Consider the following 21,080-nt stretch of genomic DNA (forward strand, 5'->3'; position numbering starts at 1 on the left):
AGAGAAAGTGGGCATCAATCCAGTCAAGTTATGAAAAAGGACAAAAGGGGGGAAGTTAGCTAGAATCAAACTGACTTCTTTATGACTCTTTTCTAGGCTCTAGGTCCTTGATCCATAATGCTTTCTGGAAGCAGATTAGACATTGAATCATAACTATATGCACTTAATAATAATAGTAGCAGTGATGGTAGTAGCATTTAATCTGAGGCAAGCTCTATTTTAAATGCTTCATGTGCAAATTCACTTATTCGTTGCAAGATACTTTCAGTTGCAAGAGATAGAAGTCCAACTCAAGTAAGTTTAAAGCACACCCCCAAAATGGGAGGAATGTATTGCCTCACATGGCTGGGAAAGATTCATGGCAGCTCAAGGACTCAAAGGAGGAGCAGGGGCAAGGAGAGTCTTGGGGGTGGAACCAGGATTCAACACCACCGTGCTCACTCTCCATCCACCTCTTTTCAGCTTGTTTCTTCGGGCTTCGCTCTCCTCCTACAGACAGGCCTATTCCACATGGTGGAGAAACCAGTTACCTGGAAACCCCAACTGTGCATGTCTTAGTTTGGGTTCCCCCAGAGCAGACTCTAAGGCAAGAGTTTGGGTGCACTGCTCTATTGGGGAGATGATCTCAAGAAGCATGATGAGGGACTGGGGAAGTGAGACAAAGGAGGAGAAGAAGCCCCCAAATGGGTGGGAGGATGAGCAGTTACAGCTGGAGCAAGTAGAGCCCAATCCCACCGGGATGCCTCAGAAGGAATGTGCTGAGAATCCCTCAGGTTGTCCACCTGGAGCAAGGAAGCTGACGTATTTATCTATCACTCGCCTCTCTCGTTGTTTGAGAGTTGCTCTGGGGATGGGAGCTCTCCAGCAGGCCTACCTTGCTCCCCAAGCCAGAGAATGGCCTTATGCAGAGAGACACAGGACCCTAAATTATGTGCAGGAACTGTCAGCAGGTGACCTCAAAGGCAGACCAATGGGATCCACTGGTGCACCTATAACATCCACAACAACTCCTTCCAGCACCATGGCCCCCAAAGCAGTGTGGAGCTGCGGCTTTTCCAACTCAAGTTCCAGCAAGCCCTGTGAGGAACACTGATCTAGCAGACTTAGGTCACATGCCCAATCAAGAGTGGACCAATCATGAGTCCAGCGGAGCAGAGAGCTGCTTCCTAGGAAGGGGAGTAGCTTCAGCTGTTAGAATGGGAAAGGTTCCCTTGGTCCTTTCCTCCACCCTCTTTTGTTACCGAAACCCATGTTCACTACAGAAGGACTGGGTCATTAGCAGAAAGGCACTGACGGACACAAAACTGCCTGGTTTTCTAGTTTTCACCAACTTGATCTCCCTGCAGAAAGAAAACAGTCATTATCAAAAAGCCAATTGTCATTCAGCCTCTTTAGAAAAATTCCCATTAAAGATAAAGCAAATTTTAATTAGATTAAGTATCCAATTACTGTAATTACATTTTTAAAAAATTCACATCATGAAGATGACCCTTTTTAGAAGGGTTACAGGAATAATTAGTGTATTCATATTAACTAAAATGTATTGGATAATATTTATGCCCAGAAGACAAAGTACATTACACACATTTCACCTTTGGGGAGAGCTTGCAAATGTTTTGGCAGTGGCATGAATATTTATAGGCAAGAGTGTGCTTTAGCAAGATTATGTGAGGAAGCATTTAAATGCTCACCAATTTTTACCCAGGGGTAAAGTATACAGAAAATGTAGTGCAGAGATTATGGATATGCGAAGTGTGACTTAAGCGGGGAATTTCTATCAGTTTGCTTAATTAATTGGAGCCAAAGATTATTTTTCCTCATTGAAGGCAGAAAGGCCCAAGGTATCCAACTGTGACTTCTCTCTGCTTTGTGTCACCAGGGGCAGGGGCCAAGCAAGAAGCGTCGGTAGCACAGCAGTAAGGACATTCTCACCTCAGCCACTCACCACCAGGCAGTCTGGGCCCTCACGCCCTTAACCTTTACCCACGCAGTCCCACCTGGGTAAAGCTTTAGGGTGAGGAATATGGGCCTTCTAGAGGCTTCCTCCCTATAGGTTTTCCTCCAAAACCATCTTCCCTTTTCTGATTCCAATTTCCCTTCATTGGACTTGCTTTGAGCTGCGGCTCCTGCTGCTGTTTTGGTCTCACACACAGTTGCCTTCCAGGCTCCGTTACGTTTGCTAGCTCACAGGAGGGAAGGAGGGGCGGGGGGGGGGGGGGGGGGTGGCATAGTCTCCGTTTCACAGGTGAGAAAACTGGGGCTCTGGAGCTTGCAATAACCCCCAGAACTAGCTTGGAATGCCTCCACAGAACGAGCCTCGTAAGGGAGCTCTGCCGCCACCGACCCCAGACCTGCAAGGCTTCTGCTCTGCCTTCAGGAAGCTACTTGTGGCCACCACCAACCACAGGAACAGCTGCTTCTGCTACCACCTACGGCCGTCAAAAAAAGGCAGCCCAGGCACTGATGTTTCCTCTCATAGTTAACTTCCAAACCGAAATCAGCTGTGGGTACATCTGACTGGGGAAACAGAGGTATGTATCTAAACCTCAGGGGCCAGGGGAAATAGAGTTTGTTGGATTCTACATTGAGAAAGTGAGGTTCTCAATGGGTATAACATCAGACAAAGAAAGGCTACTCAAAAGATTGTGGACATCCACAATTGGCAGGTGTTTATCACATTCCCCTTATCCCTGATAGAAATTCCATCCATCTCTCAAGGCCTTGGTCCAACATACCCTCTTGTGTGTATCCTGTCCCACCTCCTGCCTGCCTCCTTTAGCCTTTTCATTCTGGGCTTTGGAGTTACATGCCTTGCTCCCTTTTGCTCAGGGTTCTGGATATTTGGGTCTCACTTCCCTGCTCACCACCCTGATTCCTGCCTTTAATAAGGGTCCGTGATTCTACAATGGGGCTGCCATGGTTCCTTATGGGCTCTTTAAAATTGTTTTCAGAGGCCAAGGTACATCCTCGGAATCTTCTCAGGGAGAAGGAGCCTCAATAACAGGAGGAATTACATTTTTGGAAATAGCCAAAGTCACTGTATTAGAGTTCCCCAGAGAAACAGCCGATTGGATACTGCTCAGTACATATTTTTCTCTGACTCCATCTCCTACCCTTGAGTTCCCAAACCTTCTGCTTACTGTGCTTTCTGGATTCAAGATCTGTCATTAGAAAAAAATCAAGTTTGAAAATCACATATTAAAGTCACAGAAGTAAGTCAATGGTCTATCTGACAGAGGGCTAAAGATTAGACTATGATCAATGACTGACTATGACAGCTTTACACAGAGTGACTTTCTGATGTCCCTCATGGAGGAGCAGTTCAGGACCCCCAGGAAGGCTCAGTTGGAAAGTGTCTGCAGCTGCAGGGCCTCAAGGGCCTCATATCAGGGAGCCCCACTGGTCATCACAAGGCAGAATGGAAATAGATTCCAAGGAGACGGGGGCAAACAGAGGTCCCCTCTCTTTGGGCCTAAGGTTGAGAGAGCCCCTCTCAATCGCTGACTGCACATCCAAGGAAGGTAGTTTCTCTTCCCTGGATCTTGTGGCCCATGAGCAGTTTGTTTCTGTGCTGAAATTCGGTGTTAAGAAAGCAGAAGGGAGGTAAATCAGGAGTATTGGGAAGGCGGTTATCACAGGGATAAGAATGCCAGCAACACGGGAGAAGTTGCTATGGAGACATTTATAAGTTCCGTGACAGTGGGACTGCAAGTGAAAGGAAAAGAGGTTTGTTCTGAGGGTAGAACCATAAAAAATAGAATTAGACCGAATAGTTACGAGTAAGAGCTGGCATTTATTCAGGAAGTTTTGTATAATCATCAATATGTTTCTTTATGTAAACACTTAGAAGTATGTCTCTGAGTGACTGCCGCTGCCCCTGCTACAACTGCTCTAAAAACAAACTACAACTTCGAAGAGCATGTCATCTGACTGCTCATTACACCCTCTGTTCCTGTCACCTTCCATCCTTCCAGTAACTCCTCATTCATTCAAGATTTTAACACTTGGATCACTATCTTCTTTTCTACTGCATTTCTGTCCTCATATTTGGGAACTTCAACATAAGGGTGTGACCTAAGTTTCCACCGTGGCCTCTTATCATTTACATGAGCATTCTTGCGAATGTTATCTTCTCCCAGCCTTCATTTACTATCAATGGGCTGATCACTTCCATATTTGTTTCCAGCCCAAACATCTCTTCTGAGTTTCAGACCCATATATCCAACCAGATAGCTCTACATGGACGTTTCATGGAACCTCAGACTCAACTCGTCGAAATCTGATTTCATCTTTCTCACAAATCGGATTCTTCTGTTCTCAAAATCTTGTTATATGGAATCAATGTCTATCCAGTCACCCAAGTGAGAATTTTGGGGGTGATCCGGGATTCCTTTGCACCTCTTAGAAGCTATATCCCATCAGTCATCACCTTCCTAAGCTGCACCTGCTGTCTGTGAGTCCACAGCATCTCTGGTTCCAGAAAGTAAAACTGATAGTTAAGAGAGCAAGTCCTGGAATAAGCATGCCTGGATTCAAATAATATCTTCCAATACGTATTGTGTAGTTGTTGGCAAGTTACTTAGGCTTTCTGTTCCCTAGTTTTCTCATTTGTAAAGTGGGTACATAATATTTCTTACTTGATAAAGCTGTTAGGAGAATCAATTGCTATGACATGGAAAATATGTGGAACATAGGAACTGCTCAATAACTTTTAGTGCTATTGATGATATCGATGATGATGACTGAGTGATGCCAGTAGGTGCAACCACCTGGCTACAATAACTGAGGAGCCAGATTTGGAGAATGTCAACTGCTTCTTGACAGGCTTTCAACCAATCCTTCTTTATTCAGTCCTACTCCACACTTCTGCCTTTAAAGGAACTCAGTGCTTCCAATTCCTAATACTCTATAGGTTCTGGAGGCCAAATTTGTTTTGTTCTCAAAGTCTTTCTCTCTGTAGGCACTTCACTTTGTATGCACTAAACCTGCACTGTCCAATGTGGTAGCCACTAGACACATGGCTATTAAATCATTGAAATGTGACTGACTAGTGCTACACATGTGGAAATGATAACATTTGGGGTATTTTGGGTTAAATAAATATATTATTATTACTTTTTAATATATTTATTTGTTTATTTATTTATTTTATTGGCTGTGTTGGGTCTTTGTTGCTGCACACGGACTTTCTCTAGCTGCGGCGAGTGGGGGCTACTCTTCCTTGTGGTGCGCGGGCTTCTCATTGTGGTGGCCTCTCATTGCAGAGCACGGGCTCCAGGTGTGTAGGCTTCAGTAGTTGCGGCACGTGGGCTCAATAGTTGTGGCTCACGGGTTCTAGAGCACAGGCTCAATAGTTGTGGTGCACGGGCTTAGTTGCTTTGTGGCATGTGGTATCTTCCTGGGGCAGGGATTGAACCCGTGTCCCCTGCACTGGCAGGAGGATTCTTACCCACTGTGCCACCTAGGAAGTCCAATAAATATATTATTAATTTCACCCATTTATTTTCACTTTAAATGTGGCTACTAGAAAATTTGAAATTACATATGGGACTGGCATTATATTTCTATTGGATAACGTATCTTAAAAAATTTTGACATTTCTTGTCTGCTGTCATGTTTTCTCCCACTCTCTTTAGTCTTTTCATTGATACACTTTATCTTTTTATTTTCATTTTTATGAGGTGTCTGGGGAAAGCAAAGATAAGTGGGTTTGTCCCATCTGCCATGTTTAACTAGAAATTATATACAAGCTTCTCATAACCAAGTTCCTGCTTACATTGCCTTACCACTTTATGTCCTGTCACCAATCCTGTGGCCAGGCCAGAATGAATTACTAATAGTTTTCAGAACACATATGGAGGCCTCGAGCCTTCATGCCTTTGCTTTCTTTGCATCCTTTTCCTGGAATACCCTTCTGACTCTTCCCACCTGTCTGTCTAATAACTTGCTCATTCTTCAAAAACTCGCTCGAATTTCATCTGCTCACAGGAGCTTTTTCCTTATTCCTCCTCCTTCCAGTTGAGTGATCTACTAGAGTCCAGAATATTTCCTGCATTTTCTTGTTTCTATGACTATCCACGCCATAGGGAACCCATCTTATTCATCAGGCTCTGTAGTGCCATTTCAGGGTTCCATACATAGTAAGAACCAAAGGAATGTTTGCTAAATAAACCCATAAAGACATAAAGAACTGTAAGAATGCAGAGGAAGGAGAGGCTCAAAAAGTTTCATGAAGGTAGTACTTTTCAGCTGTTCTTCAGAGAAGTTTTTAACAGGTGGAGATGCGTTAGTAATTTTCCAGGCAGAGGGAAGAGGACAAGCAAAGATTCCCTGAAGCCAAGAAATATGCTGGGGAAATAGCAAGTGATCTAGTTTGGGTGGAGCGTTGGTAAGACCAGATCACGCAGGGCCTTGAGGTCATAGAAAGCAGTTTGAGGTTTCTATGAGGATAGAGAGGAGTTTTTGAAAGATTTGAAGCTGTGGAGAGATTAAAACGCATTACACCTGCGCATCATCACCTAGGGCTGCAGATGGAGAATGGATGTGCGGGGCCTGAGTGGGGCCTAAACGAGGAAACTGATGGTGTGTTCTGGGGCGGGGAGTGAGCAGCGTGGTGAGCGGGATGGAGAGAAGGGCACGACCATCCGTTGTTTACGCGGTAGAACGCCCAAGTGGGCGTGGGGCAGGGGGAGGAGTTTCCAGCTGGTACAAACGAGAGGGCGCGGGTACCACTGATCGCACTTGGTGACCGCGCAGGAGGAGCGGGTCGGCCCCACGTCGCCGAGTCGCAGGCGCGGGCGCCCGGCTCACTTGTCCCTCGCGCGTCGCCGTCCGCGCAGCCCTCGCTGGGGTCGGCGGAGGCCGCGGGCGCTGCGGTTCCGCTTCCGGCTGGAGCCCGCACCTGCGGCCAGGGCGGGCGGCCATGGCGTACTCCACGGTGCGGAGGGTGGCGCTGGCCTCGGGGCTCGTCCTGGCTGTGTCTCTGCTGCTGCCCAAGGCCTTCCTGTCGCGCGGAAAGCGGCAGGAGCCACCGCCGGCGCCCGAAGGTAAGCGCGGGCCAGCTCCCGCGGGCCAGCGGAGCACGGAGAGCGCTGCTGGAGGGCGGGCGGCCCCGGGAGTCTCTGACCCCGCCGGAGAAGGAGGATCGGGCGGCGTTCAGGAGGTGCCCAGACCCAGGGTTCTCTTGGCACCGGCGGGCAGTTGCCCGACCGGGTCCCTCCTGACCTTCCACCGCAGGCAGGACCAGGAGCGCACGTAGACAAGCCTAGACACACGGGTTGCTCGCAGCTCCTTCCCCTCACTGGCCTAACTCAACCAAACACCATCTGCTCAGGTGCCTTGAGTCAGGAGGGCTCCCACTTGGATTCCCCTCTTTAGGGTTTCCGTGCTTCCTGTCGTGCTTCTGAATGAAGTAATTGGAATTGTTATTGTTAATCTTAGTTCGTTGTGTACTTTCAATTTTGTGTTGGGTGCGCACTGCTTCAGGCTCTTTTTGTGCCTTTGTAAATATAACTTGAGGATTTTAATAATCCGAATTTCAGTTACTGACATGAACAGAGCTCTGCGTTCTCCTCACCTGAACAAGTATTTGTTAATCCTTTGTTATTGGCATGGTGTATGTGGTGGTTAAAAATCCACCCTGTGGTTTGCGTTCTGGGGCTTTTACATAATGGGTGAGGGTAACTCGACAGGGATGCCAAAGAAGGAACTAGAAGGACCTAGAGAAGGAACTAGAACAGGTCTCTGTAGGTCATGAAGTTCTGGTAACTTTCTCCTGGAAATTGTCGTGTAACATCCTCGAGACAAAAAACTGTGGTTTTACAGTCTCCACACTAATATTCAACCTGTTGATTGTTGGACAGCTCCTTTTGAACTGAAACTCATTTCCGTCTAATTTGTGCACACTGGCTTTAACTCCACCCTCTTGTACATCATAGATTATAAATACCACAGATGCAAAGCACCAAGCTCTAGGGGTGGAGGGCAGATTGAACCCAGAATTCTGTTTGTAGAGTTTGCTTGATAATTTTTTTTGGTTATTATTATTAATTTTTATTTATTTTTTTGAGGTACACCAAGTTCAGTCATCTGTATTTATACACATATCCCCGTATTCCCTCCCTCCCTTGACTCCCCCCCACCCTCCCCGTCCCAGTCCTCTAAGGCATCATCCATCCTCGAGTTGAACTCCCTTTGTTATACAACTTCCCACTGGCTATTTTACAGTTGGTAGTATGTATATGTCTATGCTACTCTCTCACTTCGTCTCAGCTTCCCCTTCACCCCCCGCACCCCCAACCTTGTGTCCTCCAGTCCATTCTCTTCATCTGCGTCCTTGTTCGTCTTGTCACTGAGTTCATCAGTACCATTTTTAGATTCTGTATATATGAGTTAGCATACAATATTTGTCTTTCTCTTTCTGACTTATTCACTCTGTATGACAGACTGTAGATCTGTCAACCTCATTACATATAGCTCCATCTCATTCCTTTTTATAGCTGAGTAATATTCCATTGTATATATATGCCACATCTTCTTTATCCATTCATTTGTTGATGGGCATTTAGGTTGCTTCCATGTCCTGGCTATTGTAAATAGTGCTGCAATAAACATTATGGTACATGTTTCTTTTGGGATTATGGTTTTCTCTGGGTATATGTCCAGTAGTGGGATTACTGGATCATGTGGTAGTTCTATTTGTAGTTTTTTAAGGAACCTCCAAACTGTTTTCCATAGTGGCTGTACCAACTTACATTCCCACCAACAGTGCAGGAGAGTTCCCTTTTCTCCACATCCTCTCCAACATTTGTTGTTTCCAGATTTTGTGATGATGGCCATTCTGACTGGTGTGAAGTGATACCTCATTGTGGCTTTGACTTGCATTTCTCTGATGATTAGTGATGTTGAGCATCTTTTCATGTGTTTGTTGGCCATCTGTATGTCTTCTTTGGAGAAATGTCTATTTAGGTCTTGTAAAACTACCTGGGAGACTTCCGAAAACAAAAACAAAAAGACCCTCTTATGTTTGGTTTTCTTTCTTTTTTTTCCTTTCTGTCTTATTACAAAACCTCAAAGGTTTTACTCATTTTGTTTAATGATATTGTCTCCATTGAAGAAGAGTAAATTCGAGATGACCATAAGCAGTAACAGTTCGTCTAGAATAGTCTCTTACCACACTGAATTTTCATAATGCTGAATTATCTTGAATATGTTCTATTCAATGCGAGTAGGAGACACTCTTCTGAATGTTGTATAGAGAGGCGATTAAACATGGTTTTTTAAGAACTCAACTGCTAATAATCAATGTTCTCATCTTAGAATCTTTGCACTTTCTTTTCTCCTCATTCCTGAAGGGTTCTTTCCTTGGCTTCCTTCTTATTGCTCAAGTTTCAGCTCAGATGTAATCCCCTCAGAGAGACTTCCCCTCATGACTCTAGCTAAAATAACTCTTTACACTGCCATCATTCCCTATTCCATCATGTTGTTTTATTTTCTCTATTGAAGGCATTACTATATCACATAACATTTTCTTATTTACTCATTTCTTTGTCTCCACCTTCTAGAATGTAAGCTCCTTGAGGGCAGGCACTTTGTCTTGTTTACCACTGTTTCTTTAGCAGTTGGCATATAATGGACAGTCAATAAATACTTTTAAATGAATAAGGTTATGAAGATACTAATATTGTGAGTTCTCTTTTTGCATTAATTACCAAAGTAGTATAATCTAGGTAAAAACCTACCTTGAATGATGTATGTTATTACTGAATTTGCTAACTAAAATCCCTGCCCTGGTATGCTGACATTTTTAAAATGGTGAATCCTAACCATTATTGGATTATATGAATATTGAGTATCAACTCAGAATCCACAGAACCCAGAAACCCCTGCTTTGAAGAAAGGGACAACCCTGATTATTTGAAAATTCTTAAAATTCATGTCATTATAGCTTCCATTTCTGCCCATTGGCATATGTGAAACAAGCAGTCCCTTTTCCACATGACAGCCATTAAGGTAGTCTTTCAGCAAATATTTATGATGTATCCTTTAACATAGTTTACACATAATGTATAAATACTGTTAATTCCATAAATGAGCCAGATCCCTGCCTTGAGGAACCCACGGTTTAGGAGAGGGAAACAGACATTAAATAAGTGCAAAAAAGTGCCATTTGCAGGTACTCAAGTCCTTGCAGGGAAAGGGAGAACACATGTTAGCATGGTTAGTTTTATTGGTGGCTCAAGAAAGGTGTCATGGAGGAGGAGAGCCTTTTTTTTTCTTGGTAATTGATTTCTTGAGATATAATTTACATACCATACAATTCATCGACTTGAAGCGTGTGATTGAATGGTTTTTAGCATGGTCACAGAATTGTGCAACCATAACCACAATCAGTTTTAGAACATTTCATCATCCCTGCCCCCCAAAACTCATACTCTTTTAGTTATCACCCTTCAACACCTCCCCAATCCCTTCAGCCCTAGGGAACCACTCATCTACTGTCTATCTTTATAGATTTGCCTGTTTGGGACATTTCATATAAATGGAATCATACAATATGTGATCTTTTGTGACTGGTTTCTTTCACATAGTGTGTTTTCAGGGTTCATCCATTTTGTAGCATGTGTCAGTACTTCATTTCTTTTTATGGCTGAATAATATTCCATTGTATGGAATATTCCACTTGCATTTTATTCATTCACTAGTTGGTGGGCATTTTGGGTTTTGATTATTATGAATAATGCTGCTGTTAACATCTGTGTACTAATTTTTGTGTGGATATATGCGTTCATTTTTCTTGGGTATATGCGTTCATGTCTCTTGAGTATATGCATTTGGGAAGTGTGAGCACTTTAGTGTGGTTGAAACTAACAGAGGAATTTCTGGCTCATATGATTACTCTATGAGCAGTTTTGAGGAACTGCTAGATTGTTTTCCAAAGTGGCTGCATTATTTTACATTCCCACCATTAATGTATGAGGGTTCCAATTTCTCCATATCCTCGCTGGCATTTGTTATTGCCTGCCTTTTTGATTATAGCCACCCTAATGGGTGTGAAGTGGTATCTTATTGTGGGTTTTTTTTGTATTTCCATGATAACTAACAACATTGACATCCTTTCATGTGTTTATAAGCTATGTGTATATCTTCTTTGGAGAAATATCTATTCAGACTTTTGCCTGTTTTTAAACTGGGTTTCTTGTCTTTTTATTGTTGAGTTGTAAGAGTTCTTTATGTATTTTAGGTACAAGTTCATTCTCAGATGTGTGATTTGCAAATATTTTCCTCCATTCAGTAAGTTGTCTTCACTTTCTTGATGGTGTCCTTTTAAGAAAAGTTTTTAATTTCGATGAAGTCTAACATTTATTTTCTACTCTTCTGCTTTTGGTGTCAGATCTAAAAAAAATAACTGCCAAATCCAAGGTCATGAAGATTGTTTTCAAGTTTTACAGTATTTACTCTTATATTTAAGTCTTTGATCCATTTTGAGTTAATTCTTGTATATGGTGTGAGGTAGAAGTTCAACTTTATGTGGATATACAGTTATCCCAGCATTATTTGTTGAAAAGACTATTCTGGTTACATTGAATTGTTTTGACACCCTTGTTGAAATTCAATTGACCATAAATGTGAGAGTTTATTTCTGGACTCTCAATTCTGTTCCATTGATATAAATATCAGATATTACTGTCCTCATGCCAGTACCACACTGTCTTGATTGCTATAGCTTTGTAGTTAAGTTTTGAGATTATGAAGCATTCAGTCTTCAAACTGTGTTCTTTTTTCAAGATTGATTTCTGAGTCCTATGGCCCAGCACTTCCATACACATTTTAGGATCAGCTTGTCAATTTCTGCAAAAGCCAGCTGGAATTTTGATTGTGTGGAATCTGAAGGTCAATTTGGAGTGTATTGCCATTTTAACAATGTTAAGTCTTTTAATCTATGAACACAGCATTTCTTTTTATTTAGGTCTTTAATTGATTTCAAATAAGTTTGTAGTTTTCAGTGTACAAGTCTTATTTTGTTAAATATATTTCTAAGTATTTTATTTTTGATGTAAATTTAATTATTTTAATTTTATTTTCAGATTATTCATTACTATTTTTTAGAAACACAGTTTTTGTATATTAATATTGTATTCTGCAAACCTGCTGAATTGTTTATTAACTCTAATACATGATCATGTTGTCTGCAAATGGAGATTGTTTTACTTCTTTCTTTCCAATCTACATTCCTTTTATTTCTTTTTCTTGCCTAACTGCGTGGGCTAGAACCTCTAGTACAATGTTGTATAGAAGTAGTGAAGAGTGAACAACCTTGATTGTTCCTAATCTTAAAGCTTTCATACCATTAAAGGTGGTGCTAGCTATGGATTATTTAAAAGATGCCCTTTATCAGCTTGAGGGAGTTCCCTTCTATTCCTAGTTTGCTGAGTATTTTTATTATGAAGGGGTGTAGAATTTTGTCAAGTGCTTTTTCTCTGTCTATTGAAGTGATCATGGGGTTTTTGTCCTTTATTCTGTGGACATGATACGTTACATAATTGATTTTTGGATGTTAAACCAATCTTGCATTTTTTGGCTAAATTGAAGAGAGAACTCTAAAGTGTTTTTTGTTTTTTATAAATTTATTTATTTATTGGCTGTGTTGGGTCTTCATTGTGACACATGGGCTTTCTCTGGTTGCGGTGAGCGGGGGCTACTCTTCGTTGTGGTGCATGGGCTCCTTATTGTGGTGGCCTCTCTTGTTACGGAGCACAGGCTCTAGGCACATGGGCTTCAGTAGCTGTGGCATATGGGCTCAATAGTTGTGGCTCACAGGCTCTAGCATGCGGGCTCAATAGTTGTGGCTCACGGGCTCTAGCATGCAGGCTCAATAGTTGTGGCACACGGGCTTAGTTGCTCTGTGGCATGTGGGGTCTTCCTGGAGCAGGGATCGACCCTGTGTCCCCTGCATTGGCAGGCAGATTCTTAACCACTATGCCACCTAGGAAGTCCCTAAAGTGTTTTATTAGCTAGATTAAGAAGGACATTTCAGGCAGAAGGAACACAGAGCAAAAACAACACCCAAAGCCTTAAAATAGCTTTAGAGTTATAAGAGATGAGACCAGGGGCCAAATTGTAAAGATTTTTTTTTTTTTCTGCCATACTTAAGGAGTTTGGAAATTATACTAAAGAGAGAGGAGGCCATTGTAAGTTTCTGAAAGGGCACCTTGGCAGCAGTGTAGAGGCTCTATCGTGAGGCTTCCTTCAGGGAGAATGTTGTTGCAGTAATTCAGTTGAGACATCATGAGCATCATTAAGCCAGTGTCTTTGGGCTCATCAATTAGGATTCTCATGATTAGTGACAGAATATTCAGCTGAACTGTCAAGTCAAAAAGAGAATATATTGACTAGTGAGAATGAAAAGACCCTGTGTTAGAATTGGCCTCCTGTGTGGTTTGATCCAGAGATTCACAGTCTCATCAGGACTTCTGTCACAATTTCACTCTTGATTGTGATTAGCATGTCTTCTTGATAGATCATTCAAATTATTTAAAAAAAATATGTCAGTCATTTGAAACTGCTCTTAGGGTCACCCCAGTCTATTCATTGAAGTCTTTTGTGTAGTCATTCAACCAGTTGTTCATTTGATTGCTTTACTCCATCTTGTTCTGTCCATCTACCTGCTTCCTCCCTTCCCCCTTAAGTCTATTCTCAACATAGCATCCATAATGATTCTGTTAAAGCGTTAGTTTCTCCCTCCACAAAACCCTCCAGTGGCTTTCTGACTCACTCAGATGAAAAAAAGTCTGTACATGACCTACAAGGCCCTACTTAATCCTCTTCCCCATTTCCTTCTACTTTTCCCTCCTTTTCAATTTGCTGCTTGCTGTTGCTTGAGCATGAAAGGTGTGCTCCCACCTCAGGGCCTTTGCATTTGTTGTTTCCTCTGCCTGAAATGCTTTTCCTTGGATAGCTGTGTGCCTTTCCTTCAGCTTTAGGTCTTCACTTAAAAGACATCTGAGCTTTCTCTGGATACTCCAGCTAAAATCTTTACTTCCCGCCAACACATCCTATCCCCTTTGCCTGCTTCATTTTTTTCTCTTTAGTATTTATCAGTATCTTATGTATCATCTCTTTTCCTATTTAGAAAGGAGCCTCCATGAGGGTAAAGATTTTTGTTTGTTTTGTTCACTGCTGTATCTCCAGCCTTAGACCAGGTCTGCACATAGTAGAAAATCAGTATTCATGAGTTAAAGAGTTAGTGAATTGTGTGAATTAATGAATACTGGCTCCTAGGGATCATGGTTTCTTCTATTAGCATTTATAAGCTATTACATTATTATTTTATGGTTACATATATTATTGTATATCCGTATGATATAGACTTTTGTGAAACCAGTAAATTATATTCATGAAGAGGTTTTTGTTTGTTTGTTTTTTGTTTTTCTATGGCCAGGTTTCTTTTTCTTTGAAATCAAAGGGGAAAAAATACCATTTTGTCCAGGATCACTAAAACAGTGATATGGATTTGTAAACAGGGTGATAATACAAATACAGAATTAATTATATCTGAACCTGAAATCTGATACTGTGCACCATACCTATTTTTTTTTGAGGGATTTTTTTTTTAATTGAAGTATAGTTGATTTACAATGTTACGTTAATTTCTGCTCTCCCGCAAAGTGATTCAGTTATACATGTATATACATTCTTTTTTAAAATATTCTTTTCCATTATGGTTTATCATACAATACTGAATATAGTGCTCTGTGCTATACAGTAGGACCTTGTTTATCCATTCCATGTATAATAGCTTACATCTGCTAACCCCAACCTCTCACTCCATCCCTCCCCCCAACCCTCCCCCCTTGGCAACCACAAGTCTGTTGTCTATGTCTGTGAGTCTGTTTCTGTTTTGTAGATAGGTTCATTTGTGTCATATTTTTTAAAAATTTTTTTATACATTTATTTATTTATTTATTGGCTGCGTTGGGTCTTCGTTGCTGCGTGCGGGCTTTCTCTAGTTTTCGCGAGTGGGGCTACTCCTTGTTGCAGTGAGCAGGCTTCTCATTGCAGTGGCTTCTCGTTGCGGAGCAGGGGCTCTAGGCGCGCAGGGTTCAGTAGTTGTGGCACACGGGCTTAGTTGCTTCTCGGCATGTGGGATCTTCCCGGGCCAGGGATCAAACCCATGTCCCCTGCATTGGCAGGCAGATTCCTAACCACTGCATCACCAGGGAAGTCTGTGTCATATTTTAGATTCCACATATAGGTGATATTATATGATATTTTCTTTCTTTTTCTGACTTCACCTAGTATGATAATCTCTAGGTCCATCCATGTTGCTGCAAATGGCATTAATTCCTTCTTTTTAATGGCTAATATTCCATTGTATATATGTACCACCCTTTCTTTATCCAGTCATCTGTCGATGGACATTTAGGTTGTTTCCATATCTTGGCTATTGTGAATAGTACTGCTATCAACATAGGGGTGCATGTATATTTTCGGGTTAGAGTTTTGTCTGGATATGTGCCCAGGAGTGGGATTTCTGGATCGTATGGTAATTCTATTTTTAGTTTTCTGAGGAACCTCCATACTGTTTTCCATAGTAGCTATATCAACTTACATTCCCACCAACAGTGTAGGAGGGTTCCCTTTTCTCCACATCCTCTCTAGCATTTGTTATTTGTAGACTTTTTAATGATGGCCATTCTGACCAGTGTGAGGTGGTACTTCATGGTATTTTTGATTTGCGTTTCTCTAATAATTAGCAATGTTAAGCATCTTTTCATGTGCCTAATGGCCATTTGTATGTCTTTGGAGAAATGTCTATTTAGGTCTTTGCCCATTTTTCAATTGGGTAGTTTGGTTTTTTTGTTAAGTTGTATGAGGTGTTTGTATGTTTTGGAGATTAAGCCATTGTTGGTCGCGTCATTTGCAAGTATTTTCTCCCATTCTGTAAGTTCTCTTTTTATTTTATTTATGGTTTCTTTTGCTGTGCAAAAGCTTATAAGTTTGATTAGGTCCCATTTGTTTATTTTTGTTTTTATTTCTGTTGTCTTGGGAGACTGACCTAAGGAAACATTGGTACTATTTATGTCAGAGAATGTTTTGCCTATGATCTCTTCTAGGAGTTTTATGGTGTCATGTCTTATATTTAAGCCATTGAGTTTATTTTTGTGTATGGTAAGAGGGTATGTTCTAACCTCATTGATATACATGTGGCTATCCAATTTTCCCAACACCACTAGCTGAAGACACTGTCTTTCCATTTTATTGAATCTATTTTTGCCTCCTTTGTTGAAAATTAATTGACCATAGGTGTGTGGGTTTATTTCTGAGCTCTCTGTTCTGTTCCATTGATCCATATGTCTGTTTTTGTGCCAGTACTATGCTGTTCTGATTACTTTAGGTTAGTAGTATTGTCTGAAGTCTGGAAGGGTTATGCCTCCTGCTTTGTTCTTTTTCTTCAGGATTGCTTTGACAATTCTGGGTCTTTTATGGTTCCATATAAATTTTAGGATTATTTGTTCTAGTTCTGTGAAAAATGTCATGGGTAATTTGATAGGGATCACATTAAAACTATAGGTTACTTTGGGTAGTATGGCCATTTTAACAATATTAATTATTGTAATCCAAGAGCATGTTATCTTCAATTTTCTTTTTTTTTTATCTTCAGTTTTCTTAATTAATGTTTTATAGTTCTTGGTATATAAGTCTTTCACCTCCTTGGTCGGGTTTATTCCTAAGTATTTTATTTTGGGAGTGTGTGATTTTGAAAGGTACTGTTTTTTTTACACTCCCTTTCTGATATTTCATTGTTAGTGTAAAGAGATGCAACTGATTTTTATATGTTATTCTTGTATCCTGCTACCTTGCTGAATTTGTTTATCAGTTGTAGTAGTTTTTGTGTGGAGTCTTTAGGGTTTTTGCTATATAGTATCATGTCATCTGCATATAATGACAATTTTACCTCTTCCCTTCATGTGGATACCTTTTATTTCATTTTCTTGTCTGATTGCTGTGGCTAGGACTTCCAATACTATGTTGAATAAAAGAGGTGAGAGTAGGCATCCTTGTCTTGTTCTGGATTTTAGCGGAAAGGCTTTCAGCTTTTTACTGTTGAGTATTAAATTGGCTGTGGTTTTGTCATAAATAGCTTTTATTACATTGAGATATGTTCCCTCTTTACCCACTTTGGTAAGAGTTTTTATCATGAATGGATGTTAAATTTTGTGAAATGCTTTTTCTGCATCTATTTAGATGATCATGTGGGTTTTCTCTTTTCTTGTTTATATGGTATATATCACACAGATTTTGTGTATGTTGAACCATCCTTGTGAACTTGGGATGAATCCCACTTAGTCATGATGTATGATCTTTTTTATGTGTTGTTGGATTCAGTTTGCTAATATTTTGTTGAATTTTTTGCATCTTTATTCATCAAAGACATTGGCTTGTAGTTTTCTTTTTTGGTGGTGTCTTTGTCTGGTTTTCATATCAAGGTGATGATTTCTTCATAGAATAGAATATCTTTCAGAGTGTTCCTTCCTCCTCAATTTTTGGAAAAATTTGAGGAGGATTGGTGTAAGTTCTTATTTGTATGTTTGGTAGGATTTGCCTGTGAAGCCATCTGGTCCTGGACTTTTGTTGTTTGTAGAAAGTTTTTAAATTACAGATTCTATTTCACTTCTAGTGATTGGTCTGTTCAAATTAGCTGTTTCTTCTTGATTCAGTTTTGGTGGGCTGTGTGTTTCTAGAAACTTCTCTGTTGTCAAATTTGTTGGCATATAATTGTTCATAGTATTCCCTTATGGTTTTTTATATTTCTGTGGCATTTGTTGTTAAGTCTCCTTTTTCATTTCTTATTTTGTTTATTGTGTTCTTGGTGAGCCTGGTCAGAGGTTGTCAGTCTTGTTTACTCTTTCAAAGAACCAGCTCTTGGCTTCATTGATTTTTTTTTTCTATTGTCTTTTAATCTGTTTTATTTATTTCCTCTCTGATCTTTATTATTTCCTTCCTTCTGCTGATGTTAGGTTTTGTTTGTTCTTTTTCTAATTCTCTTAAGCAGTAGGTTGTTTATTTTTCTTATTTTTTGAGAAGGCCTGTATCACTGTGAACTTCCCTCTAGGAACTGCTTTTGCTGCATCCCAAAGATTTTGTATGGTTGTATTTTCACTGTCATTTGTCTTGAGGTATTTTTAAATTTCCTCTTTGATTTCATCATTGACCCATCGGTTTTTTTAGTAGCATGTTGTTTAGTCTCCATGTAATTGGGTTTTTTTTCTCATTTCTTTTTCTGTGGTTGATTTCTAGTTTCATGTGGTGTGGTCAGAAAAGATGCTTGAAATAATTTCTATACTCTTAAATTTGTTGAGGCTTGTTTTGTGCCCCAGTATGTGGTCAATCTTAGAGAATGTTCCATGTACACTTGAAAAGAACGTGTATTCTGGTCTTTTGGATGTAATGTCCTGAAAATATAAATTAAGTCTAACTGCTGTATTGTATCATCTAGGATCTCTGTTCTCTTATTGATTTTCTTTCTAGATCTGTCCATTGATGTGAATGAGGTGTTATAAAGCCTTCTACTATTATTGTATTCCTGTCATTTTTCTCCCTTTATGTCTGTTCATTTTATGTATTTGGATGCTCCTATATTAGGTGCTTATATGTTGACAAAGGTAAAATTTTCTTCTTGGATCAATCCTTTTATCATTATATAGTGTCCTTTATCTTTCTCTGTGGCCTTTGTTTTAAAGTCTTTTGTCTGATATGAGTATTGTGATTCCTGCTTTCTTGTCATTTCCATTTGCATGAAATATCTTTTTCCATCCCCTTACTTTCAGTCTTTGTGTCCTTTGCCCTAAAATGGGTCTCTTATAGGCAGCATGTTATAGACTCTTGATTTTTTTTTTATCCAGTCTGCCACTCTGTGTCTTTTGATTGGAACATTTAGTCCATTGACATTTAAAGTAATTATTGATAGATATGTATGTATTGCCATTTTAAAGTTTTCCAGTTCATTTTATGTTTCTTCTTTGTTCATTTCTTTTTCTTTCTTTTTTTTTCCTTTTGTGATTTGATTATTTTCTTTTGTATTATACTTGTGTTCTTTTTCATTTTTGTGAATCTATTGTATGTTTTTGATTCGTGGTTACCCTATTTTTCAAGTATGTTAACCCCATCCTGTATCTACTTGCCTTAGACTGGTAGTCGTATAGGCTCAAACACATTCTAGGAAATGAAGAAAAATCTACATTTTCTTACGCTCCCTGACATTTTAGAATTTTGGTGTCCTCTTTTACATCTTTTACATGTTCATTGTTTTGCTGTTCACTGTGGTTATCATCACTTTCACAGAAATTGTTTTTTTAATGTGTGTACTGGCTTATTTATTTAATTTTTTAATTGGAAGATTTAACTTAAAAACAATTTTTTTTGGCCATGCCATGCGGCTTGCGGGATCTTAGTTCCCTGATCAGGGATTGAGGCCATGCCCCATGCAGTGGAAGCGCAGAGTCCTAACCACTGGACTGTCAGGGGATTCCCTATGTACTGGCTTATTTAGATGATTTGCTTTCCAATTGTGATTTAACCTTTCCTATATATTCTTACTTCTTTTCTGTTTAGAGAAGATCTTTCAATATTTCCTTTAGGATAGGTTTAGTATTGCTGTGTTCTTTTAGTTTTTGCTTATCTGAGAAGTTTTTTCTCTCTCCTATTCTAAATGATAATTTTGCTTGGTAGAGTATCCTAGGTTGCATATTTTTCCCTTTCAGGACTTTGAATATATTTTCCCACTCCCTTCTGTCCTGCAATGTTTCTGTAGAGAAATCAGCTGATGGCCTTATGGGGGTTCCCTTGTAATGAACTCTTTGTTTTTCTCTTGCTGTCTTTAGAATCCTCTCTTTAACTTATGCCATTTTTTTTTATAATATGTCTTGGTGTAGGTCTGTTTGGGTTTACTTTGTTTGGGACTCTCTGTGCTTCCTATACTTGGATATATATTTCCTCCTTTAGGTTTAAGAAGTTTTCAGCCATAATTTCTTTTAATACATTTTCGATCCCCTTTTCTCTTTCTTTCCCTCATGAAGAGTTCTAAATAATATGGGAAATTGTATGCTATAAATGGAAAATAAAGATATATTCACTATACATATTCACTTGAAAGAAGTAAGTCAATTTTTTTTTTGCACCCCTGGGTTGGCAGTTGGTCAACATTTTACAGTGGTTATTTCTGGGTCATGGAATTATGGGTTGTTGTTATTTACACTTTTCTGTACTTTCTCAATTTTCCATAGGTATACATTTCTTTTATAACCAGAAAATGAGTTTCTTCCCTCCTGTGTCCACGCCATTAAAAAAAAAAAAAAAAGGATCCGTTTTAGAATTGAACCCAAGAGCTACAGTGTGTTCACTTCTCTATAGTTGAAAAGTCCGCTATCTGCTTTCTGCTTTTTGCAAACTGGAGCAATACTTATCTAGCTCTATTTGTTCAAGATTTCTCTTTTTACAAATACAATTGCTTAAAATTTTGTTTAGTTCAGTGACCTTATTTGCAAGTTTTACCAGTTTTCATGGTAGAAATTATTTAGTGAACAGACTTGAACTTCTCACCCATCTGGGACTTTTTTCCCCTCTAGGATTGTTAATTCTCTCCCATTTAACCCCAAATTCATACTCTTTGATAGAGAATGTGAAGCAGAATAGAGGTTGAGAAGTTGTGCTATCTCATCATTACATTTTATCATCCAGTAAATTGCTTTTTCACTCTAAAAATACCCTCTTAGCTTTTGTTAGCCTTTTCGTAAACCTTAATTTATTTTAGACCTTTGCCTCATGGTTCTTTCAAGTCTCACTGCTCTCTCTTTCATGCTGATTGCTTATGTGTTCTTCTGTTCATCTTTAGTCTGTTCTTTTAGAAGAGCTACTAATACATCTACAGTTTTCCTCTGCCTTCCGCACCTGCTTAAGAATTTTTGAAGTGCCCAAGCAAAAATGCATTTTAAGAGCCTTCTTCTTAGAGTCTCGTGCCACAGAACCACGTGGCTCTGTTTTCAGGACTTCTTAATTCTGCCTTCCTAGAGCCCATGCCA

The 21,080-nt window shown here is 39.9% G+C and overlaps 1 protein-coding gene across 4 annotated transcripts in view; it reads left to right on the top strand.

Moving 5' to 3' along the window:
• The first annotated feature begins 6,922 nt into the window (after window positions 1-6,922).
• The window catches only part of RIC3 (RIC3 acetylcholine receptor chaperone), a 58,370-nt gene continuing 44,212 nt past the window's right edge, over window positions 6,923-21,080 (top strand). For all 4 annotated transcript variants that reach the window (XM_057749739.1, XM_057749741.1, XM_057749740.1 and 1 more), the window contains exon 1: window positions 6,923-7,046. In XM_057749739.1, the coding sequence (XP_057605722.1) occupies window positions 6,923-7,046 (124 nt within the window). The remainder of the gene's footprint in view (window positions 7,047-21,080) is intronic.

The sequence above is a fragment of the Hippopotamus amphibius genome, chromosome 9 (assembly GCF_030028045.1).
Source record: "Hippopotamus amphibius kiboko isolate mHipAmp2 chromosome 9, mHipAmp2.hap2, whole genome shotgun sequence".
Classification (NCBI taxonomy): domain Eukaryota; kingdom Metazoa; phylum Chordata; class Mammalia; order Artiodactyla; family Hippopotamidae; genus Hippopotamus; species Hippopotamus amphibius.